The sequence below is a fragment of the Sciurus vulgaris genome (assembly GCF_902686455.1).
Source record: "Sciurus vulgaris genome assembly, chromosome: 5".
In the NCBI taxonomy this organism is placed as follows: Eukaryota; Metazoa; Chordata; class Mammalia; order Rodentia; family Sciuridae; genus Sciurus; species Sciurus vulgaris.
In genome coordinates, this window is record NC_136465.1 from 11,217,776 (window position 1) to 11,245,646 (window position 27,871).

Consider the following 27,871-nt stretch of genomic DNA (forward strand, 5'->3'; position numbering starts at 1 on the left):
GACAAAAAGTTTTGTGAGAGCTTTAATGGCACAAAATGTTTATAGCTACAAGTTATACATGTATTGTAAACTGTATTTAATGATACAAAATGCTAACTAAATAGATGAAGAATGCATATTCACTTTGGCTCAGTTAACTCCAATAATTTCAATAACTGGTTCATTTATAAATTCACTGGCTAGGTCTTCAATTTTCTTTTTTAGTCTAGTAAATAATTTTACTGCAATCAAGGTAACTTGCTACACTTTTCAATGTGCAAGGTTGTGCAGTTTTGCTTTTGATGTTATTCACAAATATTTTAAGCCAGTTTTCATCAAACATAAGAAAATGAAACCTGCCTTTTCAGCCCCAATTTGTAAACAGGTGTAAAGCTTTTAAACATTAATCTCAGAATTTCAACTGTTCATCGTTGAATTCTCCTTTCCAATCAGACAATGTGTTTTCATTCAATAAAAGTCTAGAAGGAGCATAAACATTCATCCCATGTTAGGGCTACTGATAAATACTGCAAGAGCTCCTCTCATGGTTAAGTTCAACTGTGATGACATAGTCATGTCTGAAATCATTTTCCATAATTTCAAAAAGGGCAACACTAAACTTTTTTTCAATGTTGAAAAAAACATCATAAATATACCCCAAATCTAATGGCACTACTGATAAACTGCTACTGAATTTAGAAAGAGGGCAATGTATTGCCTATAAAAAGTCGCTCTTAGAGTATAATTTTCTTCTTCTCTCCCATGCTACCAATTATAATACAAACTGTATTGTTATAGCAGTTTAGTTCTCTTTACCAAGCCTCTCCAATTTTATTCAGATTTTTCAACAAACAAACAACAATAACAAAACAGTGGACCATCAATTTACTTTCTTCCCAAAGAAATTCAAACATGAAGACTTGAAATAAATAGGTTAGAAGGCAAATCAAGTGCTACCAGTTTAAGAGTAAGACAAAAACAAGGTAAAATAAAAAGATGTCCAAAATTATTTAGGTATCAAATGCTAGAAAGAAAAAAATAATTCAGGAAACTATTTTGGATATATCACCTTTCTTAAAGATGGCCAGCTATGTTCTCAAAAAAAGCTAGAAACTAATTTTTTGTTTAATCTGTGTTACTTTCCACTGTAACACATTAATTTTTACCAAACTTGATGTGAGAAAGAAGAGTTAGTTTCTGCAAACTGGCAAACCTGGTTGTCATAGTGTTTTTTATTCAAGTCAACCTGATGCATTTTATAGATTGCTAGTTTTAAAGTTTAACAATGGTTCTCTAGATATTCAACAGCAATGTCTATATCATAAACAGTAATAGTTTTTATATTTAAAACATACAGTAGTATCCTTCAGTCATGCTGTATGTTCTGAAATCCAATAAAATCTACTTGAAATAATTGGCAATCCTGATGCTTTCTAACAATTTGGTCCTAAAAGCTTCACATTTTAGAAATAAATGAAAAAGCATGTCATTGAAGGAATCTGCTGAGTGTTCTGGAACGTCAAGAGTTTAACATAACTGACAAGACTGCTACGTGAGAAAATCACCAGCGCCCATGGAATCCCAGGGACCACCTTGGGAAGAAGCACAGTAAACACCAGCAAGGGAGGGACCAGAAGGAAACGAATGGCATCTTTCCAGAACTTTGCCAACTGTTCCCACAACCCAAGTCTGTTTCTCAAAGTTGCACAAGTGCTTGGAACAACTCTGAAGCAATTTTCTTCAGAGTTTAAAGGCTTCAGAGTATAAGTGAAGCTTCCTAAAACAAGAAGCCTATGTTAACACCACAAAATGGACTCACTCAAGTCTCTTCTTCGAGAAAAAGAAAAAAAAAGAAATAAAAAAATGTAAAGTCATGAAAAATTCACATGCAGCTAACACATGAAAATACCAAATACACACAAAACTCAAAAGCAATTTTGCATGTCTAGGCCTGAGACGTTCCTTATCAGAAATAAAGATTCCCTACCATAGAAAAGACAGCATTACAGCGTACTAGTATTAAAATCTGCTGATGTATCTTATTTCTTACTCTATTTCCTACCTATCATTTACACAGCCCGCCTCCTGCAAATTAAAAGACACTATTAGGAGGCTTAGGAAAAAAGTGGCTCCAAAGCTAGTTTAAAATAATTTTTTATTGCCCAGGATATTTTTTTTCTTGTATCTTGCTTTTTTGTTTGTTTGTTTGGTTGGTTTGGGGTTTTTTTTTTTGTTTTGTTTTGTTTTGTTTTTTGTTTTTGCTTTCTTTTTAATAACTATAAATTCAAGCTTTGGGAAGCTTGACTTTGTCTTGGAAAACAAAACAAAAACTAAACAACAAAGCATTTTATATCATTTGCTAATAACCTGATCTCATTTTGAGATGGTAGTTACACTGCCAGAGTAAAATTCCTACCATGAATGATACAGGTCTAATTCTGGTGGTACTAACAGGAGACAATAGCATTGTTGACAAAATTATAATCTGCTGGTGGCATTTGCGGAAAGAAAGCCCTTGCAAATTTCTAAACAACAGTAAATTCTGTTAGGAAATTCTAAAGTGTCTTACAGGCCAAAAAGGGAATATAGTTAGTAAAATGCCTCAACCGAGTTTGAATAAAATACTGGAATTGAGAGTTACTGGACTGGATATGTAAAAATAGGGGGGAAGGTTGGTCATGCTTACAATGGTCTCAAGTTCAAATAAACTACTGTGACAATACACCACTTCACAGGCCACACGCATCTCCAGGGGCTTTTCCTTCCCTCAGTAGGTGCTGGCTGAAGGTGTGCTCAGTCGCTTTCCAATATAGATGCTGAAAGGAAGCAGAGTGTATCATGTCTCACTTGTTTCTACAGCTCCACACCAGCTTGTCCCCAGGTTGATCCTTACCGAAGAACTATAAGCTTTTCAGTTCCTGCAAAAGGCTCTAACAGTATATATGCACAGTTTCCACACCCCAAAGTTACCATTTTCTTTTATTTAGTATTTATTTTTGTGGTGCTGGGGGTGGAACCCAGGGTCTCACACATGCTGGGCAAGTGCTCTACCACTGGGCCACACCCCCCATCCACTGACTTTTTATTTTATTTTACTTATTTATATTTGTGGGGCACTGGGGATAGAACCCAGGAATGCTCCACCCCTCAACTACATGCCCAGTTCTAGTTTTTTATTTTGAGATAGGATCTCACTAAGTAACTGAGGTTGGACTGGAACTTTAGATCCCCTTGCATCAGCCTCCTGAATACCTGAGATTACAGGCAGGCAAACAAGTCACCAGCCCTGCAGATATGGTTTTATCTGATTCTGTCTACTTATTAAGTCAGGTCTGACCAGCCAAAGAGAAGAGACCCCTCCAAAGATTAAAGTAGAAGTCCTCTCCTTTAAGACGTTTCTTTATGGTGGACAAAAATTTCTACTGCTATGTCAAGTAAGAAAACATATGCAAAATTAGTTGGGTGTTGGGTGTAGGCAAAAAATTATAGCTACCACTGCTTTTAAGATGGCTCTTACTGGAGCTGGAGTTATGGCTCAGTGGTAGAGCACTTGCCTGGCATGTGCAAGGTCCTGGGTTCTATTCTCAGCACCACGTGTAAATAAAGTCCATTGACAGCTTAAAAAAATATATTAAAAAAGATGGCTCTTACTAATAACTCTATAAAGGATTAGGGACCCAATGCGACCTTTTCATGCCAAGCAAGTACTTGACCTCTTAGTAACACAAGCAAAGGGATATTAAGAAAAGTAACTTCCTCCACCTCTAGTGCAATAAAAGCAACCAACGTTTTAAGCCTTTTTTAACATTCATCTCTATAAACGGCTACACATCAGGCAAGAACACAGTCTGAAGATTTACAAAAGTGGGCTGGGGAGAGAGCTTAGTTGGTAGAGCGCTTGCCTTGCAAGCACAAGGCCCTGGATTCACTCCCCAGCACTGCAAAAAAAAAAAAAAAAAAAAAAAAAGATTTATAAAAGCAAGAAATACTGCGAGGTCATAAAACTTTAGGGCAAATGAACTGTTGAGTCATTATAACCTAATAAAACCCAGCCCCTACACCTCAGGGTCCACATGCTCCCTTCCTTCACAAGCGCCTCCCATTTTGATGCTGGGATTCCCCTTGCTGCCTCACACAGGCAGATCAAGCACCAGGAGAGACAAGGGGTGGTACTGGGAGTCTATCTCTGCTGTGCTGAGCTCCTTATGGGGGAGATAGGAATAATCCATCTCTTGTGGATCACATGTGAAAACTGACCCACTGGGTATGGTTAAAGAGCCTAACAGATATGTCTTTAAAAAAAGAAAAAAAGAACAGCAACTATTCATCACTCTTAAAATCCTTCAGAATTATATTTCTTCAACTGTTCAAACCTAGGGGAATAAAACTATTAATTTAAAAGATTTGTCTGAAAAAGTAATAAACTCCAAGTAAATACAAGGTTGATTTTAGAATAAATGAAAATGTTACAGAGTAAAAACAGTAACCATAATCAGCCTATCAGTTTCTCTCAAGAACTAACCAATGAAATGGTGTATTTTACCATCTGGGGGGGGGGATCATATTAACCCCAAATTCACGTGTTAAAGATTACTTTCTGTTATTCAAATTAGCCAATTTTTAAACAAAAACAAAACTCAAAAGTAAAAATTAATCAGAGAAGAATTCACTAAATACTTCTTACCCATACAGTTCCTTAGGAGGCTGAGACAGGAGGGTGGCAAATGAGGCCAGCCTGGGCAACTTGGTCAGACAGTGTCTCAAAATAAAAAGTAAAAATAAAACGATGGCTGGAGATGCAGCTCAGTGGTGAACTGCCCATAGGTTCAATTCTCAATAGCAAAACAAAAACAAAAAAATTAAAATCTCACTTAGGGAATTAATATATCTTATTCTCAAACAAGGGGGGGAAAAACCTGTTATTAAAACTGCCTAGGGTTGGGGCTGTAGCTCGGGGTACAACACTTGCCTAGCACGTGTGAGGCACTGGGTTTAATCCTCAGCACCACATAAAATAAAAATACAAAAATAAAGGTATTGTGTTCATCTACAACTAAAAATACTTATAAACAACCCCCACAAACTGCCTACTGTTAGACCATCAAGTCATGTACCAAGTTTAATTTTTTTTTTTTTGGTACTGGGGATCAATCCAAGGGGCGCTTTACCACTAAGCTACATTCCCAGTCATTTTTATTTTAAGACAGGGTCTTGCTAAGTTGTCAAGGCCTTGAAACTGAGATCCTCCTGCCTCAGCCTCCCAAGCTGCTGGGATTACAGGCATGCGCCACCACGCCCAGTTTAATCATTGTTAAGTTTCTTCTATTTGCGCTAAAACAGTAAAAGCAAAGCAATACCAACTGCTTTCACATTCATTTCTTACATTCCAACAAAAGGTATGAGGATGAAATGAACAGAAAAAAACTTTAAAGAGTTTAATGGTACTTACCCTAGCCCTAAAGCCAAAACATGAGAAAGGAAGAGAGATGGAATGAACACCTTCAGAAATTCTGCAGAAAAAATACCGCCTTTCTTCATGGCTCCACTTTTCCTCATGCTTAGAGACACGGAGCGCTTGGGATGTCTGAAGTGGAACTCCCTGAGAGAGGAATCCAGAGGTGGAGTCAGAAATGCATCTGCTGGACGTACCTCGGGGATCTCCAGGCCCCCTGCAGAGCCCACGGAGACAGGAAGAACTTACTTGGGTGGAACATTTTCAGGTCTACTGGACCAGTCCGATACCCAGTCTGCACTTTTCTTCAAAACCTCAACTTCCTTTTCTCCTTCTACCACTTCTTCCTCTGACTGTAAAGAAGAATTCAAACTTCAACAAAGGAAAAAAAAAAAAAAAGAAACAGAACAATTCCTTCTAATACAAAGATAAATCTGTGGACAGAAAATTAACAACTATAATTTGGTGCGGAAGGTTCTGCACCAGTGATTTTCATGTTTGAAAAAGGCTATTTTTCTAAAAAGGCTGACAAAATGACCTAAGAGTAGTTTATATCTTAAAAAGTACTCAGTGAGCTTGACTGTTAGTATAGTGAAGCACAGACTATGAACTTCAAAAAATTATTTAGGGATACAATGATAAATAAAGTTTGGAAAATCTTGATATCTATTCAATCTGGGTGTCAATGAACATCCATTATATTATTTTCCTTATTTTTATATGCATTTAACTTTTCATAGCCAAAAAATAAATAAATGCTAACGTACCCAAAAAGGATATAACAAAATATAAGTGATGAAAAGTGAAACGAGTGGGAAATGTGATGAGGAAATAAACAATGGTCTTAGCACTCGGATGATCACGTAGATTAAATGTTTTACATTCATCAATTTTCACTTGCATTGATCCTATAAAACAGGAGCTGTTAAAACCCACTTTACAGACGGGGAACTGAGACACAGCGTTAAGCACCCTTTCTAAGCTTCCACAGTTAGGAAGTGGCAGGGCCAGCATGCAAACCAGCAAACTCTAGCACTCCCTATGCTTAAGCAACAGGCTTTCCTCTCTGGAGGATTATATTTTTGAGATAAATCACTACACAAATATTTCCCGAGGTTTTTAAACTGTGTGCAAAAAGTTTTTTTGGAATAATCTATTGTAAATTGAGTCAGAATTTAACACTTATTGTATCAAATAAATGAAAAAGAAACTTTTTATTGCTAACGACAACCTGAAGTTTCAGGCCAAGATTTAAGTCAAAAACACTTAAAGTTTACAAAAACTTCCATTTAACAGAATCCACAGGCCTAAAAAATTCCTCAAAATGACACAGTATTATTTCTTCAGTTTTAAGGAATGTGACACTGTGACCCCAAACCAAAAGGTCTCAAAGCTACAAAGTGTTCTTATTTTGTTTGAATAGGATTCATTCTCTGACCACAGCTTTCATTCCTTTCAGGAAACAGTTGCAAGGCAGAGCCTGACATGTCCGCAGGCTTCTGCCCTCACAGGTCTACTTCTTGACGACAGGAAGGACCTGTCATCCTTGATGCCCCAGGAAGGACTTGGAGACTGGCTCTCCATATACTCCCTTTTCTACCCAAACCAGAGCAAATCCCCGCGGATGCCTGCTACTCTTGTCAGTATCACTCTTATCTAGTTCTGCTGAACTTGGCAAATCCCATTGAATGACACAATGCAGCATTTAGGATTGAGCTTTTTCCAGTGGGTATTGAGATTACTCAGAATCATGAGTTAGGTCTTTGGAGTGGCACTGAATCATTCTACATCAAAAACAATAAATTGTTGAAATTTACATACAGACCAGTTCCTGTGCACACAACATCTGACTTCAACATACTGCAGACCCTTTTTGCAGTTTCCTCCTGCGGAGTGGCCGCCCATCTCTCTAAAACTGCTCACAGATGTAGGCTCTGAATTTTGAACAAATTAGTATTTTGCACTTTCCAACAGAGTGAATATGCAGTATGAGCTTATGCTTTAAGCTTTTTTTTTTTTTTTTCCCAAAGATGATGCAATTTTTCTCTCAGCTGAGTAAAGCAAAGTCATCTCTGGATTAGTATTTTAAAAAGCAAATCAAATTCCAGGTAAGCGTCTAAACTTATTCTAATGCTTACATGAAGAATGGTAAGCTCCCCTCGTTTAGTACTGCTTTGAGTTTCCTTTCATTTATTTTAAATTTGCCACTTTCAGGTTTTAAATTGTCTTCCACTTCTTCAGAAAATGGTAAATGTGCACTTGGTCTAATTATATAAGATTTATGTTTTTAACAGAATCAATGATCTTCTCTCTGCACTTACATCTATTCAAAGAAGAGTCTGACATTTCAGACTGTTCTTGCGTGGGGACCCCTTATCTTCTACAGAGTTAGATTTTCCTTCTCTGGCCAATCCTGTTCTCCTCGGTCTCTAAAGTGAATATTAAACTGCGTACTGTGATCCATGAACAGACCAGCTTTACAAGACAGAGGAGGTTATTTTCAGCTGGATCATCTTCCAGTGACAGCCACATTGTGCTGGGGAACCTCTTTAGTCCTAAAACACAATGCAAAAAATGTCTTCAAGAGACCACCTGCAGTCCATTTCCCAATACAAACGGCTGAAAATGGAGACTTGAGCACTATTATCCTAAAAGTAGTCTTCGCTATCTTTTTCTAAATGTATTACCTTAGCAGTCCCTGTACCACGACTCATCACACCTGCTAGTTCATTCGCAAGCCCTGTGACCAAGTCCATTCAGTGGTTAATATCAGCAGAAGGAACAGGGATCACGCACAGGCTTAGGAAGACCCACTTTCTAGCACTTGCTTTGTTGTCTTAAAAAACTAATTAGGACAAAGTTTCATTTTCCCCACTTGTTCATGGAAATGACATCACCTCTTTCACTGTACTGAGAACATTAAAAGTGAGAAGTATTTTTTAAAATAAATTCAGCACTCTAGCACACACCTGGCAAATGATAGTGCTTCTCCTTGCTCCTCCTAGAGAAGCTTGAAAATGTTACCCGTCCTTTACACACGTGAAAACACCACTTATGATGAAGCATACTACAAGTCCTTTGTTTACTGTTTTTAAGTGTTTCTTAACCCTAAACTTTCTTCTCTTTCATGAAAAAATTAATTTCCCCAAATCCCAAAGTAATTAATTTTAAATTGTTTCTTCAATTTACAAAGAAAACAATGTAAAAGGCTTTTTCAAAGTTCAAATAAATGATCCCTATTCATATCTCCCTTATTAAAAATCTTACTCAACACTATTTTTCTTGCAGGAATTAGACTGCTTCTGTCAAAACCTCCTCCTGTTTGAACTGGCAGATCAGACTGTCAATGAGGCTTAGCCTCTGCCTGATGAGAGTCAATGCTCTTTTAGGTACTTGTTTCTACAGAGAGATCACACTGGCGATCCTACCAGAATCTGACATAGTGAACTCCTAAACTTCACAAATTCCTCTGGAATTCTAAAGTGGATGTATTCAGCTCTAGAATTCCATGTCAAGTCAATGATCAGATAAGCTTAATGGTACGCCTGCCATTCCATAACCCAAGAAAGCACTTATCAAAGTGTTCCATGGGGTTATTAAGATAGTTAAGGGGGGTGGGAGTATGCATGGAAGAGAGGAAGGTGTAAGGTCAAATAAGCTTGGGAATGAAATTGATTTCTTTGATGCAAGAATTTTCAAAGCTACTACCCAGGGGACTCCTGGTGAGGAGCCAGGGCTGCACTACTGTAAACTAATCGGACTTCAGAACTGTTTTATGGAGCTTCCCATTGAGCAAATATTCCTCAGACACATTGTAGAAAATGCTAATCTAGATCTTCAATCTGTATACAGAAGCCAGTACTGACTAAAGACATCTTCTCTGGGTAAGGTTACAGCACAGAATTAATTTCATCTCCCTCTCTGCAGTGGGGACATGTACTTTTTAAACATTAGTTACAGTTTACTGCACAGGAACAAACTGACATAGATTAGCCAAAGATTCAACAATTCTCATCAGATCACCTCACTATACAAAAGCTTTGCCATTCATTACAAACTTCTCTATAGGATAAGGTGCGTCTTAAAATATATGGGTATTCAATCTGTAGATTTTCTAGGTTTCAGAGAGCAGCAAAAATAGAACACAAAGTAGGGAGAAATTGTGCAGACTTTTGAAATAGAGTACTGGGCAATTCTAAATAACAGAACTATTTCTAGTGCAAAGGGGCACAGGATCATGTATAGTGAGAACACCACAAAACGAGCTTAAGAACTCATGTAAACATTCATTCAATATTTTTAAAGCAACTTAACACAGGATAAAAAGAAAATATTTCTTGCCTTCAAGAATCTGCACTAGGGGGTTAGGGATATAGCTCAGTTGATAGAGTGCTTCCCTCACAAGCACAAAGCCTTGGGTTCAAATCCCTAGCACCACAAAAAAAAAAAAAAAGAATCTGCACTAGGGGCTGGGAGTATAGCTCAGTTGGTAGAGTGCGTGCCTCACAAGCATGAGGCCCTGGGTTCAATCCATAGCACCGCTTAAAAAAAAAAAAATCTGCACTCAAGTCAGGTGTGGTGGTGCACACCCATAATTCCAGCCACTCCACACTAACTCCACACACTCACTAAGGCAGGAGGACCACAAGTTCAAGACTAGTCTCAGCAACTTAGTGAGACCCTATCTCAAAATGAAAAACAGTAAGAGCTGTGGATGTGCTCGGTGATAAAAGTGTCCGGGTTCAATACCTTGTACCATCCCCCCAAAAAAAGACTGAAAAAAGGTGATCTGACACGTATGTAAGGTTAAGGACTGGCTGTGAATATTCTAAGTCATTAGTAACAATTATACACTCACCGTATATTTTTTTTTTTGATGCAAACCTCTGTAAGATTTAATTGTTTTTATTTTAATACTATGTTTCCAATCATATCAATTCCTAGTGAATTATTTATCTTCTTTAACTTAAGAAGGCCCACCAAAATTTAGATGAATGATTTTCTTTAGCTGCAAATTCACCTCAGAAGTCACTGCTTCGATTTCATATGCAGGCAAAGTTTTCACACCTGATTCTAACACAGCCTTCATTTTAATTTATTGCAATCTTAAATAAGACATCTCAGTTTTTCTATTTATAAACTCAAAAAGTAGCCTGGAATATTGAAAAGTTATATCACAGACAAGAATTTTTCAACTCTTTTAGGGTGAAAGGGCTCTAAATTCTTAGTTCTAAAGTGCAGCAAGAACAAAAATTATCCTAAATAAACTCCAAACTCGGAAATTGAGTAACTTAAGACAGCTTCAAACTATTCTGAAGATTTCTGAACAGTCTTATTTTTCAACATATTTCAACAAAACAAATTTACTTAAAGACGTTTTGTCTTTCCTAACTGCTTACTATAAATCAGAATAATAAACACACACACCTGAGAGCTATGGTCCCTGCTGGTATGCATCTCCACATCAAACATGATCTGCCCATCTTCTTGAGGTGAAGGGCTAGGAGAGAAAGAACCAAGCTATTAGCTTTACCCCTCTTTTTATCAAATCAATTAGTGTCTACAGGAAATTAGAAAATCAAGTTACAGCAAAATGACTACACCAAAGCAGTTAATCCAAAAGTATATCATAACCCTACACAAGCAAATTTCATGTGATAAATGAAATCAAGCACTCTTACAAAATGTACTAGACTTCACCAGTGGTAGTGAATTCCTTCCTATCTGAAAAGAAAAAATTACATAAAGCAAAAGACTGGCACATTCTCATTTTACTTTTTTTTTTTTCCCCCCAAAAAACGCGAAATGATCTTCAAAGTCAGAAACCTAGCTTGGGGTTCTTTTTCTCAAAGATTTTTCATCATTAAATAATTTGCTCCCAGCAGTTTTCAAAGTATGAAGAGTAGTTCTTTGAGACTCCTTCAGACGATCTTCAAGACTGTTTTCTTTCACAATTATTATTAGGATTTATTTGCTGTTTTCATTGTCATTATCTCATAAAATTATAGCAGAAAATTCTACCTGATGTGTGACATTATAGCAGACTGGATACAAAAACAGTGAGAATCCAGCTATTCTCTATTAAGGCAGATATAAAATTTACAAAAACGTAAGACAACTATCTTTTTTTTTTTGGATATGAGAAAGCTGTTTTTCATTTAAAAAGTTACTTATGTTAAAATGTAATATGTTTATTATTTTTCAATAAATAAGAACATATTCTAAATTTTGTTCTAATTTCTTTTTGCAGTGGAGGTGGCGAGAGGACTGGACCCAGGCTCAAGCACGCTCCACCACTCAGCTACAGCACCGGCACCATTTGTAAATTTCTAACACAGTAAATATCCAAATACACAACCTACATGCAAAAGCTCTTTTAAGACTGCAATGGAGACCCAAAGACCACTACTCTATTTATTTCAGAAACATGTGCTCTGAGATATTTCTGAGTGAATTATATAAGGTTATATGTGAACACAAACCTTTTATGATAATACAGAATACATTCCCAGAACTACAAAAATTTACAAATAATTCTTAGGCAAAACACATGATTATAAACTGTACTCGATACAATAAATACACAATGTTCTAAGTTCATTTCTTAGTTTTATCAATGTTTCCTGTGTAACTACAATGAGTCACTGGATTTTTCAACAGATACGTAGTGTTTCAGTTCCACTTCAAATATAAGAGGTCTGAAAGTGTACCTCAGTGGTAGAGCACTTCCTAGCATAGGCAAGGCCCTGGAATTGACCCCTAGCACCAAAAAATAAAAAACTGAAACACTCAAATAAAATAGAGATAAAAAACAGACTGTGTTACCTTGCTCAAAGGAACATACAGTAACTATTAAAGTCACCAAGAGCATATGTATAAGGTTACTGTATAGAAGTATTAGTGAGACTGACTCAAAAATAAGACCACCAGAAATATATCTGACTGATTAGAACTAGGTACCTTAAGGCTAGTATGATCAACACAGGAGATTCTTAAATGACAGGAAAAGGGAAAAGATGGTTCTATGTCAAACAAACATATCATATAAACTTAGAAAACTTTTAAAAAGAAAAGTTACGCTATAGCACAGGAAACATCAGAATGAGGTATTCCTGTCCTCTGTTTTGTCCTTGATGCTTATAACAGTGTTGGCATCAAGTTAAGGGCCAGCTTTACATGGCTGGGACCAAATCCAGGCAGGTAGAGTGACAAGAAGGAATCCTACTGCAGCACTGTTCCACCTCTGCACTGCTGCCCCTAGCACCAATCTCGCTATCCACTGGTGAACTGCTTGCTACTCCTAACAAGTGGAGTGCAATAGGCTTCAACCTGGCTCCTACTGATCAGCTGGGGAGGTTATAAAATATCTCTGCTCCACCCTCACAACTGAATCAGAAGCTCTAGGATGGGGTTTGTGCACTGGTATTTGTAAAAGTTCCCTTGAAGAATTTAGTGGGTAGTCCCAAGCTTAAAAATCTCTATAATTGGGTGGAACAGAAAAAGCAAAATATAGGGGTTATCTTCTAATAATCACTGTTAAGGACAAAAATATATCTACAGAATAATTTATAAACACAAATAGCTCTGGGACTAATATTCTACAATCCTAAAACTCTTTCACCTACAAGAAACATTTCCCTGGGCTGGGGCAATAGCTCAGTGGTAGAGCATTTGCCTAGCATGTGTGAGGCACTGGGTTCAATTCTCAGCAATGCATATAAATAAATAAATAAAGGTCTACCAACAACTAAAAATATATATATATTAAAAAAGAAAACATTTCCCAACATCTTCAAACTCAGAGCTGCACAGCAATTCAAATGACATATACTTTGAAATGTTTTTAAAAGGTCAAGTGTGTAAGATACCTGAGGAGAGTAGTAAGGCCTCCTTTGTCAGATGACAGTGACCCAGAGCCTGGAGTATGCAAGCTAAGTGATAAGAAAGTGCTCAAAAGCATATGCCACACCTCTTTTCACATATTTAGAAACCCAAACTTTAAATACCACCTTAGGAGGGTGTATTCATATTCCATCACCTGCAACCAAAATGAAATGAGAGTACCAAATAAGCAGGTGCTTTTTCCCTCGACCATGTGAACAACAGGTTAATGGACACAGTGGTATCATTATTAAAGATTCATGTACTTGAATGTATAGTGAAATAGGCAGTAACACGCAGAAACCATCACAAATCTAAACAGAAAACTACAGAAATCCTTCATTAAATTCCATGATATAAATAAATCTTCATTCTGAAAGAGACTAATGCTCCAGCTATGGAATCAATGACAAACTGCTCAGAAAGAGCCACATGCTCTTGTTCTGCTTATGACAAGAGACATCCCTGGCTATAAAATGCATGGAGACAAATCAGAGATGATGCAGGGGAGAAGGGGGTGCTCAATGTCCTGCCCAGTCAACAAGCCAGCCCTCTGTCTGCCTTGATAACATCAGTGGATCCTGAGACACACAGGAAGGTCTGGCAGATTTAATTCACTTCTCTCTTTTTTGACATGTTTTTTCTGGTAAACACTAATAGTTGCTATAGACACAATTTCTGTAAAATACAAAAATGTTATGAAAAATATCCATAATCCTGTCCTCAGAATAAAGTCACTGTTTACATTTTTAAATATTCTCTTATTCCTCCTCCTGTGAGTGTGCATTTTCAACATGCTAAATGACAGTTAACTGTTAAGTCAACCAGAAGATTATCCAGTACTCCATAATACTAACAGTGTAGCTGCCACTACACTGAGTTTTTAAATGTCTGAAAGGCTGAAGCAGGAGGATTAGAAGTTTGAGGCCAGCCAGCCTCAGCAACTTAGTAAGGCCCCAAGCAACTTAGTGAGATCCTGTCTCAAAATAAAAAATAAAAAAGGGGGGGCTGGGGAGATAGCTCAATCGGTAGAGTGCTTGCCGTGTAAGCACAAGGCCCTGAGTTCAATCCCCAGCACCCCCCCCCCCAAAAAAAAGGGGGGTAGGGGATCTGGCTCAGAGGTAAAAGCACTTCTGGGTTTAATGCCCACTTTAAAAAAAACAAAAAACAAAACAAAAAAAAACAGAATCTTTAAGTGTCATTTAATACCTATCCCTCTGGAAAGGAAAAGCTCAGAGAGGTGTCAAATTAATAACTTGGTTTCATTCTACTCACATCTCTCTGAATGCTTACTTTGTCACCATAAACAGTATCAGTGGATTTTGCTTTCCCACATAAAACAAAAAAATGAGACCTGAAGTAAAAGTTCTCCTGAGGAACAGAAAGGTCTTCAAAATGAACTATCTTTACAGAGAGAGTTTGGTGCTTCCACTGTGCAAATACTGCCAGAACTTGAATCAACTTGCAGTTCCTGTGAGTCAAACATTTAAGAGTGTCTGCTGCGTGCCAGCACCATTACTGACAGGGTGCAAGGAACAGCCGCATGGCCCTCCTCTAGGAGCTTCACCAACCAGAAGGGGAGACATCTACACAGGCAAGTCAAGGCCCAATGCATTTGGGAAAAGGACACAAGGACAAAGGAAAATGGGAGGAAGTTAGATTTATTCTACAAATTAACATTCATGCTACTAAATTTTAAACATCTAAAAATAAAACAAATAATAAAAATTACTTAATCTGGGGAAAACCAGTGGGACTGCAAGTGATTGTCAATTAGCTGTTTGATTTAAATACATATGCTGCAATAAATCAGGAAGTGCATTTTGTTAATTAGAAACTTAAGCAAATGAATTTTTTCTCATGGGAATTAGCCCTGTAACCCACCTGTCTCCTGAATGACACCAAAACATGGATCTCACTTACCTGTCACAGTGAGAACTGCCTCTTGAACTGCTCTGTCCTGATTCATGCTGTGCATCCAACAGAATCTTTTCCATGTCTCCATTGTGGATGGAGGAGGAAGAAGGTACGTGTTCCAGCCCCCCATTCTTCCCATTGCCATTATCATTGCCATTGCTGCTATTCATAGGTAACTCCACCCAGGAACCTGTTGGACAAGTCAGATAAGTTAACCATGGCAAACTGAAATCCGTCATTTGCACAGATGCTAATATGGGGAATTCTGATAAGAATTCTCACTTGCCTCAAAGTGAATGCAAAAGTATTCTGAAGAAAGTAAACAAGGTGCAATAAATTAAAAATCTATACTGTCCTGTTCCTGAAGCAGCAATTACAATTGGTTTAGTGCAACTGATCAATTTAGAAGAACCTGGAAATCTAAACTAACTTTTTAGAAAACAAGTTTTTCTAAAAATAATTTTCTCTCTGCTTAAAGTTTAGTCTACAATCAACAATTTAGTTAAAAAAAAATGAAGCTGTTTTTCAAAAAATAAATAGCTACTTCACTACTAGATGGGCTACTTGCCTTTAATATTTTAGTTCACACACACACACTCCTTATCCTGCCTCAGTTATTTAGTATTTATTCCACAAATTAAATAGTAAATTTTTGACTTAGAAAAGTCTTAAAGTTCACCAAAATAGGTTAACAACTATACCTAACTACCACAAACAATGATGAAGCTGCTGAAGAAATCTATATTCAAGCAAAAATTTTAATTTGTGTACAAATTTAGAGCATAAAATTAATGCAGCTGGTACTTAACAAAATAAAGTGAAAATGATAAAAATTCTGGGAAGAAAACAGTTTTAGCTCTAGTTCCTAGATCTGCTTCTTCCTTTCCTTTAAATCTCACTCTTTTATTCTGTCTCCTCTCTTACATACTAAACATACCTTGTGAACGTAACTCTTCTCTTTTCTCTCCCACAAGTTCCTACTTCCTAGGGTTTTCATTAAGCCCTGCTGGTTTGGAAGCAGTCAGTGCACAGGGCTGGAGAGAAGTGGATTTGGGGGTAAACAGTCAAAGAGGGTGGAGCCTCAGGAAAAGGGGAGGGGAACTGGTAATCTGCATAGGCCTTGAAAAATTTTACTGGCCCAATGAGTTTGCAGAACAATTAGTGCTTGAATTTTAATAAGAATTGATAACAGTAGCCAATAAATCCACTTTACAACAAAAAGAGATAGAAGAGTGTTTTCACAACTTCCCTTCCTTACAATAAATTTTGTTTTAGAAAATATAATCCAGGAGGTTGGTGGGGCCATTCCTCTGAATTCTCTGCAAAAGGTTGAAAAATCCCAGGGCTAAATGCAAAGTTCCATCAATCAATCAGAATAATCACTAAAACCAAGTCAAAACCTAAAATATACACTAATCGAGGCCATGACTATACCTGATTCAGAGTGAGCTCAATGTAGCTCTTACAAGAGAAAGAAGGTCTCAGGCACACCTGGATGGAAATCTGACCCTACCTTTCACCCTCCAAGTACAACCTCTTTTCTGCCTTCAGCTTCTTCACTTGTAAAACAGAGGTAACACTGTCTAGGACCTACCTCCATGGGCTGCGAGGACGACTAACCATAGTAATATAAAGTGCCAAGTAAATAGGAGTTTATACACATGCTAGTTAAAAAGAGTTTGACTCTCAGAACAGTGTTTGCTAAATAAATTTATCCTGTCCTTTCCACTGAAGGCAGACCCAGAAGCTGTCACAGTCCCAGACTTACCACCTAGGACGGTGCCACCAAACAGTAATAATCACAAGAAGCAGAGCTGAGAGAGATCATTAAATATTTGGAGTCCCCCTGGAGTCTAAAAAATATGCCAAAAGCATCTTTAAATTTAGAGTTCTGCAAAATGTTTTTGGGAAGGGGGAAGAGAAAGAGACAAAAACAGACAGAGACACACTAGAGATGGAGACATTAGTATATCCTAAGCAAACGTTTTTTTTCCTATTCCCATTGCTTCTAGAATTTTCAAACGTCTTTTGAAACCAATGAAAACAGTTCTTGTACAGAAGCCCAAAGTGCAAAATAAACAAAAGCCCAGAGTTACACTGGCAGAAACAGAACTAAGGAACCAGGAGTTCCAGATGGGTCTCTGTGGAAGTCAGCCTTCCCTAAAACACAATGATTGTGTACTTAAAGTACATGTGATCAAAGAGATAAAAGGTAGCAACAATGCCAGGTTTTCTGGTCCCTACTTTCTGAAGGGCTTCCAAACCAATATGTGAATTAGATTTTCTGCACTAAAAATACATAAGCCATCATTAATGCAGCATATATTTTAGGGACCTTGGAGAGACCCACCCAGACAAGTTTAGTGAAAGTAACATTCATGGTGGCCTTAACACTCTGGAGCACATTCATGGCACTTCTGTTTAAGGCAGACCATTTTAATTTGGCAAATGTTATTACAGTGGCTAAAAAGAGACTAAGCCAGATCCTCACCTATCACTGAATGCTTTCACCCCCTGAACAAATTGCTTAACCTCTTTGTATCTCAGTTTCCTCAGCAAAATAGGGATGATAGTAGTATTTGCCTCACAAAATAGTTAGGATTAAACGAGTAAAGTGAGGAAAGATAAGGGTCCCTGTAAATGCTAGGCACATGTCAGCTACAATAATTATATTCTGTATCTTTTAAAATCATTTCTGATTGCAAAACATGAGTTCCTGGAAAATACAAACATTAGTATAAAATGTAAAACCTAAGGCCTCCCCTCAAAACGTCCTGTTCCTACTCCCAAAGGAAACCACACTAAGTGGTTTTATATGGAGATTTCTGGACTTTTTTCAAGTACAGTTGTTGAAAGACAGGTGCCCTAACACAGAGCTACATCTTCAGCCCTTTTTACTTTTTCAGACAAGGTCTCAATAAGTTGCAGAGGCTGGTCTCAAACTTGTTATCCTCCTGCCTCAGCCTCACACGTGTCTGGGATTATAGACGTGTGCCACCATGCCTGGCTTGTTTTTGTATTTATAAACAAACAGAATTGTACTGTACAGACATTTCTGTAAGTAGTGTATCTTACCTAAAACTTTGGAGATGTCTTTCAATGTCGATACTTGTGGACCATCACTCTTTTGACCACTGCATCACACCTCACCTTTTATGAAGATGTACCATACTTTAACCACTATCCAATGGCAATGGGTAAACACTACCCAAGTGATTGTTTTTAACAAAGGTTATTGTAACTGGGGCTTCAAGGAACATTTTGGAGAGGAATTTGGCAATATGTATTAAGAGCTTTAAAAAGGTAGATTTCCTTTAACTCAGTAATTCTCTTTCAGAAACATTCTACAGAAATATACAGAACTACAGAAAAATTTATGTGCACATTAAGAGCCTACACGTTAGGTTGATCTTTTGAGTAATGGAAAAAAGCAAATCCATCTTTCTCAATAGATACACTACACATACTTTTCCCCATTACCTAATCACTCCATTTCCAGCCTAGGAATTTCCTAAAGCACTAACTTTACCAGTTTTCACAAAATCCTTTTCACTTGGAAAGGAAGCACGGCAAGATATGAGGATTGTGCTGTCCAAGTAATACAAGAAGAAAACAGGTTCAGGGTGAATTCTATTCCTAATATGCACACTTTAAAATAAGAACTGAATGTCTTCTCCATTATTTCTAAAGACTATTTATAAGCTGAAAGTCGTTCCTCCATGCCGGTTTGTACAGACACAATGACATGTGTTCTAGTGTAAGTCTTTGGGAACTGCTCAGAAAGATCATGAAAGGCTGATCCAATAATTGTGATCACATTCACTCCTAGAGTTTCATGATCACCAGTTCAATCCTCTCCAGGATCGGGGAGGAAAAGAAGGAAGAGCATTTCTCCTCATTTCCCCCCAACCTTTCAAGGCTGTGTGTAACTCGCACCCTCAACAGGGACAGCATGGTTCAAAGTTGTTTGTTTGCCTGTTTCAGGAATCTGATGCTAGAATCCAGACCAGGCACTCAACAGTCACTGGCATTCTTCGAAAGAACACGTTGACTACTTTACACAAGTGGGTACTTACACACCAGTGACTTATTTATTCAAAATGCTATTACAAGGCAGTGGCATTTCATGTGTCACAGTCTTAAAACCCTCTTACCATACTTGGGGAGCAAGAACACTGTGATTGAAGAGCTTTAAAAAGAAAGAAAAGGCTGTTTCCCCCTACTGCAAGCAATAAGAATTACACAACTATCTTAATTTTCCTTATACAGGTCAGATTGAATCTTATGATATAAAAGTCTTATTCAAATATTCTTAAGGAACTTCGTAGCTTTCTTAAGACTAGAACTAACAACTGGAAACAAACTTTCAACTTTGCCTTCTAATTTGTAATGAAAGTAAACAGTCCCCCTAGAGTGGCCAAAAAAAAAAAGAAAGAAAGAAAATAAATCACACTATTTCAAATATTTCAATAATTTGCTATTCAAACTCTGCTTTGACCCCTGGAACTAAAGATAAAATCCTAAACCAGAGATAACCTATAGGAGTTTCATCTCCTGTTTTTCACAGTTGTGCAACTTAACCCAACAAAGTACTAGAACTTATCAGCAATTCAGATAGTATTAGAAGCCTGAATAAGTTGTTATGCCCATGCCTAAAAATTGCTTTAAGGAATCAATAAGGTTTCTTGTTTTGTTCAGTCCAGTGTTGCGTAATGAGCTTAAAAAGCAAACAGAGACAAGACAGTAATTAAATAAGGCATTATCAAAAAGCTTTTAAGTAACTTTTTTGAAAGTTCAGCCTATCCCAAATAAAATATTTTTACCTAGCAGATTTCCCAAAGCAACATCTGGTATCCCATGCTGGCTGAGTGTTCTTCCACTTCTGCAAAAACTAACAAATACGTAGAGGGAACTGATTGGCCAAAGACATCAAACAACTCATAGGTCTGCCAGACACCAAGATAAACATACATACAGTTCACCACCATCCCCCGCTTTTGGGCTAAAGGGTCAAAGGAAAATAAAAGCCCTTTGCTTTCTGTAAAATCATGAACATGTATTGACCGAACACTTAACTCACAAGAAAACACTGAGCACAAGTAAAAAATAATATACTAAAAAAGAAATAAGGCAGGCTGGTCACTCTGTACATTAGGCAGAATGACAAGCTGACAGAATAAAATACACACTCAGGCCCACTAAAAAGATGTGTCCTGGAAAGAGCATCAGATTGGATGAAAGTGGGAACAGGACTCTAGATCCCAGCGAGCTCTGGACCTGGGAAAGACCCTTAACCGTAGCCAAGTATCTTCATTAGTAAATAGCAGGGAACATTTATCTCTGAAGTCTCTTCTCATTCTAAAATACACCTAAGAAGTGTATGCTAAAAATGGGTAAAGTTCCATATTAATATGTGATACAAGTAACATTTAAAGATACATAAACTGACACTTATTTACCGTGTGAAACAGTATGATTATCTTACTCTAGAAGAGATACTTGGAAAACCTTTTTTAAAAGTCAACATTTAGGAAATGAGTCCACCGAAGGAGGGAGCAGCAGGAATAAACAATGAATGCATCTTAAAATATCCCAATTCTATCCCCACCCGGTGAGGCCAGGAAGTCTCTCCCCTAAAATGTTTAGGCCATTTTGGAAGCACCTTCCTCTGATGAAAAAAGACGGCATGCATGACCTTTAAGCATCCAAGTGGTTTCTAAACAATTTCGTCTGGCCGTATGCTACCTCTTTCATAAGAGGAATTACAAAAAGGTTAGGCAAGAACCTTTCCAAGAGTAGGCGCTCTCACGACAACCGGGAACAGTGTTGGGACAAGATGTCTGAGCACCAAATGTTAGGAGAAACAAGTCTAGTTGGTGGAAACTCCATCCTGCTCATGTGCCTGTTTTTAATTCCGTTTTTTGAAAATCCACTGTCCAGACTCCGTGATGTGTGCAGCCGTGGGTGGTTCGCAGGCTGTTCTTAAACAGGCTCACTGAGTCCGCGACCCACCGTTTAGGGCGAGAATTAGGTCCCCGGAGCAACGTGGGGGAGATCGCAAACAGGAGAAAAGGAATCGCCGGAGCAGAGCCTCCTCGGCGCACACGTGACTCAGGTAACCGCCGAATTACCAAATGGTTTTCCTGACCCGCATGTGGCAACAAAGGGACGCCGCCCGCGGGCTCAGGTCGCGGCCCCGAGCCCCGCCGCGCGGGTGGGCAGACGGGCCCCGCACACCTGCTCGGCTGCACGTCCCGGCCGCCCGCGCCCCGCCCGCCGCGTCCATCCCCCGGCGTCCCCGCTGCACGTCCCCAGCCGGGCCCACGTCCCCCACGGCCCGCCCCGCCCCCACGGCCCGCCCCCTCGCCGCCCCGCCAGCTCCGCTTCAGGCCAGCACTCGGGATCTACGCGACCCCCGTCAGCTCGCCCCGCGACGGCGGCCTGAAGCAGCCCCAGCCCAAGACCCTGGGAGGACGACCGACAGGCCGTGAGGAAGACCCGAGCGCCTCCTCCTGACAGGACACGGGAGCTGTCAGTCACTCAAACATCCTCGGCCTGGACCAATGAGAGGCCTTCTCCTCCCGCCCCCCGCGCGGCGCTGGCGGCGGCGGCCGGAGCAGCTCCTCCTCCCCCATCCCTCCACCGAGTCCGTCGGCCCAGCACTCACTGTTGAGGCCGGCTGGCGGAGGCAAAGCCTGTTCCCCTTCCTCGCAGTTGTTGTTGTTGTTGTGTAGGGGCGGCGGTGGCTCAACTAAATGAGACGACATCGTCGGGCGGCTGGAAGACCTGCGGCCGCAGCAAAGACCGTCTCCGGTTCTCGGGCGGCAACACAACAAGCCGAGTCCCCCGCCCCCTTTTCTGCGCCTGCGCAGTCCCTCCCCTTCCCTGACGTCAAGGCCCGCCCCGGCCACGTGATGACAACACAACAAGCGGCTGGGCGGGGCCGAGCGGGGGCGTTCCCGTGCTGGTCCGGTACGTGCAGACGCGGAGTCACGGTGACGCGCGAGCCTGGAATGAATTCTTGCATGTAATTTGGGCTGACCGGATGCGATGAATTATGCAGATGGCACTGGGATAGAGGATAGGGAGAACTGTGGAATGAGGAAGTGCGCGGTGCCGAGGTGCTAGCGCCAAATCTCCCACACCTACTGGAGCTCCACGTTGTAGCCAATCCCCGTGCATTTAGTTTTTAAATATCTGTTAAGAACTCACTTCTGTAATGGGTATCGTGACTCAAAGCAAAAACTCCCAGCTCCTTCCTGTCCTTAACCTAAAACAAATCCGGTGAAACAAAAACAGGGGAGCCTAAGATCTCCAGATCTTTTGTTGTTTCAGAATTTTTTAAAATATGAATTGCAAACATAACACCCTGTCGTGGTAGAAAGAGAAAGGAAATTCAGAAAAACACTGAGAAGAAAATTACTCAAACCTCATCAACCACCTAACCTATTTCTGGAGCATGACTTGGGAAGCCATATATCCTGTGCGTGGGTGAATCTAGACTATGTTCCTAAACACTCCTAAATCAGATCTCTGCGACTCCTTGATCTGACTTGAGTGTGGCCGTGTATTTCTCCCCATCTGTTACTTGTCTTGTAACTTCGTATCACTGTGCAGACCAATGACGTTGTAGTGTGACTAAATCTGTCACCTCTACATGCTTTGGGAAGACGCTCACCCAGGATTATGAATCTATTCTCCCATAACCTTTATCTAATTCTCTTATAGGCTCCACTTTACGTTTAGACCCTTAACCCACCTGAAATTTACCTTTCATATGTTGTCATGATTTAACGTCAAATTTTCCAACTTTTTAAGTCAGTTGACCCAACGATTTTATTAATTTTATTATTTTTTTTATTTTATTTTTTTGCGGTGTTGGGGATTGAACCCAGGGCCTTGTACTTGTGAGGCAAGCACTCTACCGACTGAGCTATATCCCCAGCCCGATTTTATTAATTTTTAAGGCAGTCTTTCTTGCACTGATTTGAAATTAGTTTTCTAAGTTTCTAAATTTATGCCCACAAAACATGTCTAATTCTACTGTCTACAGTTATTAAGTAACCATTAGAAAAAATTTCTCTTGTCTTTTAAATATTTTTTTCATGGCTATTTATTCTTCAAATGAACTTAAAAATAAATCTGTCTTAAATTTGACCCTGTGTTGGTAATTATTGTTTTTATTTTTTAATAATTTTGGTGTTGGGGATGGAACCCAGAGTCTTCTGCAAGTGCTCTCTACTCTGAGCCACACTTTCAACCCCTTCCGTGTTATTGAAACAAGGTGATACATTAAACTATTCTTCCAGTTTTTTAATATATTTGAAAAAAATCAACACTAAAATATTATTTTAAATTTATTTTAAAATTTATTTTTAAAATTATTCTTAAAATTATTTTTTAAAAATTATTGAATTGTCAGGTTCCATTGCAAACTCTTTAGATTTTGGTCAGAAATTTCAATTAATTGATTAATTGGAGTGGGGAACTTACATATTTACAAAAGAAGGAAGGACTATCCTTCCTTCTTCAGTTTTTTTTTTTTTTTTTTTTTTGGTTGTTTTGTTTTGTTTTTTGTTTTGGGGCAATGTGCTTCCTCAAAAAGGTTTCAAGTGTTTCTTAATCTTTTAAAAGTTTTGATCTAGTCTTATGCTTATTTTATAAAAAACAATTAGGAAGTTTCTTAAGTAAAGGAAATCAAAATTACTTTTCTTTAGAGATATAATTGCTTATGGAAATTGGGGGCCTGGTTCTTTTAGGGGGATTTGCTCTGCTACTATAAAATGTTATTTTATTTCTCATTTTGTGTTATTTGTCCTCTTATTTTTCTTGATTATATTACCTAATGGTTTATCTATTTCATTGGCTCTTAAATCAAATTTCTGCTTTGTATTATTTCTAATATCTTCTTTTAACAACTTTATTGAAATGTAATTCACATACCAGGCAACTCATCCAATTAAAAATCACAATTCAATATTTTTACTATATATATACAGAGTTTTGCAAACATCGCCCCAACATAATTTTGGAATATTTTCATTACCCTAAAAAGAAAACCAATAATATTGTTAGTCTTCCATTTCTTTTTCTTTTGGTATTTGTTTGTTACTGGGGACAGGAAATTTAACGCAGGGGCACTTTATCACTGAGCTACACACCCCCGGGCTATTTCATTTTTTATTTTGAGACAGGGTCTTCCTAAGTTGGTTAGGGCCTTGCTAAGTTGCTGAGGCTGGATTTCAACTTCCAATCCTTCTGTCTCAGTCTCCTGGGTCCCTGGGATTACAGGTGTGTCCATGCCTGGCTATTCCTCCATTTCTTTAAACAATTTCTTTTAATGCCCAGAAAGTTCCAGACAATAATAAAATTAGAAAATTCCTCTTTTTCTACCTTTATCTTTATTACCCATTGTTTTAATTGGTCATATTCTCTCAATATTTAACTACATAGTTTAAATATGGTTATATTTATATTATTTACCAATTTAATATGAAAAACCTTGAAGAGAAGAAACAAGGTAGGAATAAGGTACCTCTTACTTTTCTTCCTGTTTCCTATCACATTTTTTATTAATTAGATCACTTCATTATTACTAGAGTGTATACCTAAGAGTATATGTTATAGATATTGCCACATCATGCTGCATAATAAATCACCAAGTTAAGCAAGAAATATTTATTCTCTCTTACAAGTTAGGCAAGTGCTCTACCACTGAGCTATCTCAAGTCCTTTTTATGTTTTATTTGTGATATGGGCCCTCATCAAGTTGCCCAGGCTGGCCTCCAACTTGCAATCCTCCTTCTTGAGCCTCTCAGGTAGCTAGGATCATAGGTAAGCACCATTAAAACTAGGTCAGGGGGCTGGGGAGATAGCTCAGCTGGTAGAGTGCTTGCCTCGTAAGCACAAGGCCCTGAGTTCGATCCCCAGTACCGCAAAAAAAAAAAAAAACTAGGTCAGTGAGAGTTTTCAATGGTGCCAAATCTAGAGTTCTTTTGTTGTTATGAACATCCAGTTTTGCCAGCACCATTTGTTAAAAGGTTGTTCTTTCATCAATAAGTTGCTTTTGCTCTTTTATGAAAAAATTAGCTATTCATATGTGTGTGGGCTTATTTCTGAACTCTTTATTCTGTTACATTGATTTGTCTATTCTTACCCCTATACACACTTTTGGTTGCTTTACTTTTAAAGGGAATCCTGATATTTGGTAGTGGTAGTCCTCTGACTGTTCTTCATTATAAAAGTTATATAGGTCTTTGAATTTCTGTGCATTTTAGAACCAACTTGTGAAAGTTTACAATAATGGTCTGCTGAAAAAATGAGTGGAAGTTTTTGCATCTATGGATGAATTTGTCAAGAATTGATATATTCAAAATCTTGAGAAACAACCCATGAACAGGATATGTCTCTCAGTAGGTCTTCTAAAATTTCTCTTGGAATTTTTTTTAAGTTTTCAGTGTATAGGTTCGGTATATCTTTAGTCAAATTTATCCTTAAGTATTTCATATTTGGGGATGCTATTATTAATGGTATTGTTCTCTCTGGTCCTAGTAACTTTTAAATAGGTTTCATTGGATTTTCTACATAGAGGACCATGTCATTTGTGAATAAATGAATAATTTTCAAAGATTTCTGTTAAGAATTTTCTGTTAAATTCTACTGTGACTACAGGACATACATGCTGTGAATAACTTGAATTATTTCAATTTTATTAATATTTATTTTATGAGCCAAAGTAGGATTATTTTTCATAAATGATATGTGTGTATTTGAGAAAAATATGTTGGGTGGAGTGTTCTGTAAATGTTAATTAGATCAAGTTGTATAGTGTATTGTTCAAAGCTACTATAATTTTTCTGGTTTTCTGCCTAATTGTTCCATCATTTATTGAAATGGGTATTAATATATGTGACTGAATGTGGATTTGTCTATTTATGACACCATCTGAAATTTTTGTTTCATGTGTCTTTAAATTATGTTACCAGATACAGGTATACAAACATTTAGAATGGTCAGGTTATCTTGATTATTTTCTTCCTTATCACTTTGGATATCCTTAATACTTATCTTTTCTTTTGAAATCTGCTTCATCTGATATTATTAGTCATGCAGTTTTTCTTTGAGTAATATTAGCATTAATGTCTTTTGTCTTATTTTTTTTTACTATTTATGTATCTTATTTTCAAAGGACATTTATTATAGTCAGCATATAATGAATCTTGCTATTTTATTCTACTCTGATAATCTCTTTCAAGTGGAGTAATTAGATCATTTATATTTAATGTGATTATTAGTAAGGCTGGATGTAAATCTACTATCATCGTATTTGATTTTTACTTGTCTCATCTGTTGTTTGCTTTGTGGATTAATCAAGCATTTTGTATGATTCTACCAGATCTCTTTTGTTGGCTTATTCCTATTACTCTACTTTATTGTTTTTGAGTGGATGTGTTTGTAATTATTTTATCTCCTCCTCTTCAAGTTAACCCAGGGATACTTTACCACTGAACTACATTCTCAGCCCTTTTTATATTTTAATTTGAGACAGGATCTCACCTAGTTGCTGAGGGCCTCACTAAATTGCTGAGGCTGGCCTCAAACTTGTGATCCTCCTGCCTCAGCCTGCCGAGTTCCTGGGATTACAGGCATGTACCACTGAGCCTGGCTGCATCTTCTTGAATAATTGACACTTTTATAAATAAATAGGGGCTGGGGAGATAGCTCAGTTGGTAGAGTGCTTGCCTTGCAAGCAGAAGGCCCTGGGTTCGATCCCCAGCACCCCAAAAAAATAAATATAAAAATAATAATGACCTTGCTATCTTGAAACAATTTTTGGACTTAAACATTATTTTGTTTGATATTAGTATAGGAACCCAGTCTTCTTTAGGTTACTATTTGCATGGAAAAACTTTTTCATTCTTTCACTTTCAGACTTTCTGTCTTTGGATCAAAAGTCAGTCTTTTGGAAGTTGCATATGTTGGATCACGTTTTTTAAAAAATCCTTTCTGCCAGTCTCTTTTGAATGGATAGTACAATCCACTTACATTTACTGTAATTATTGAAAAGAAGGCATTTACTTCTGACTTTTTGCTACTTGTATTTATGTCTTTTTTCCTTCCCCCTCATTTTCTTCAGTACTGCCGTCCTTGATTAAATGCACTTCTTTCTATTGTTTTAATTTTCATTTCTCTTTCTACATACTTTCCTGAAATATTCTTAGTGGTTACCATAGAGATTGCATTGAACATACTAAATTTTTGACAATTTATTTGAAACTGACACCAAATAATATTTAATAACATCCTAATATTCTTAGATAGCTCTGAGACCCTGTTATGGTTTGGCTATTATGGTTTGGTTGAGATGTAAACCAAAAGCTCCTGTGTGTCGATGCAGGAATATTTAGAGGTAAAATGACCAGATTATGAGAGCTGTGACCTCATCAGTCCATCCTAATTCGGAAGGACTGTGCTGGGTGGTAACTTGTGGGTGAAGTGTGGCTGAGTAGGTAGGTTGCGGGGGGTGCCCTTGGGAACTTTATCTTAGTCCCATCTCCTCCTTAGTCCTCTTCTCTCCTACCTGACTTCTTTTCCTGGCCCCATCTTTCAGCCATCTTTGGCCCAGAACATTGGAACCAGCAA

General features: G+C 38.1%; 1 protein-coding gene across 4 annotated transcripts; it reads right to left on the reverse strand.

Annotated features, from left to right (window-relative positions):
* Positions 1-4: 4 nt before the first annotated feature.
* BNIP3L (BCL2 interacting protein 3 like) lies at positions 5-22,483 on the reverse strand. 4 transcript variants are annotated; one of them, XM_079140590.1, is made up of 6 exons: positions 21,897-22,483; positions 15,236-15,419; positions 10,859-10,931; positions 5,681-5,784; positions 5,429-5,578; positions 5-2,795 (listed from the first exon to the last, which is right to left on the reverse strand). In XM_079140590.1, exons 1-6 carry the CDS (start codon positions 21,994-21,996, stop codon positions 2,747-2,749), a joined length of 660 nt encoding a protein of 219 aa, XP_078996716.1. In that variant the 5' UTR covers positions 21,997-22,483; the 3' UTR covers positions 5-2,746. The 4 variants fall into 4 exon arrangements, with proteins under 4 accessions (XP_078996716.1, XP_078996719.1, XP_078996718.1 ...); XM_079140593.1 differs by lacking the exon at positions 21,897-22,483 and adding an exon at positions 21,242-21,487; XM_079140592.1 differs by lacking the exon at positions 21,897-22,483 and adding an exon at positions 20,053-21,228.
* Between the last annotated feature and the right edge of the window lie 5,388 nt (positions 22,484-27,871).

What these genes read in the sequence shown, in the direction of transcription:
- BNIP3L (XM_079140590.1), bottom strand. Translation starts at nt 21,996, where the DNA reads ATGTCGTCTCATTTAGTTGAGCCACCGCCGCCCCTACACAACAACAAC. An exon ending in TCCGCCAGCCGGCCTCAACA is followed by an intron (nt 15,420 to 21,896) that starts GTGAGTGCTGGG and finishes CTTGTCCAACAG; the next exon opens with GTTCCTGGGTGGAGTTACCT. An exon ending in GCAGGGACCATAGCTCTCAG is followed by an intron (nt 5,785 to 10,858) that starts GTGTGTGTGTTT and finishes TCTTCTTTACAG; the next exon opens with TCAGAGGAAGAAGTGGTAGA.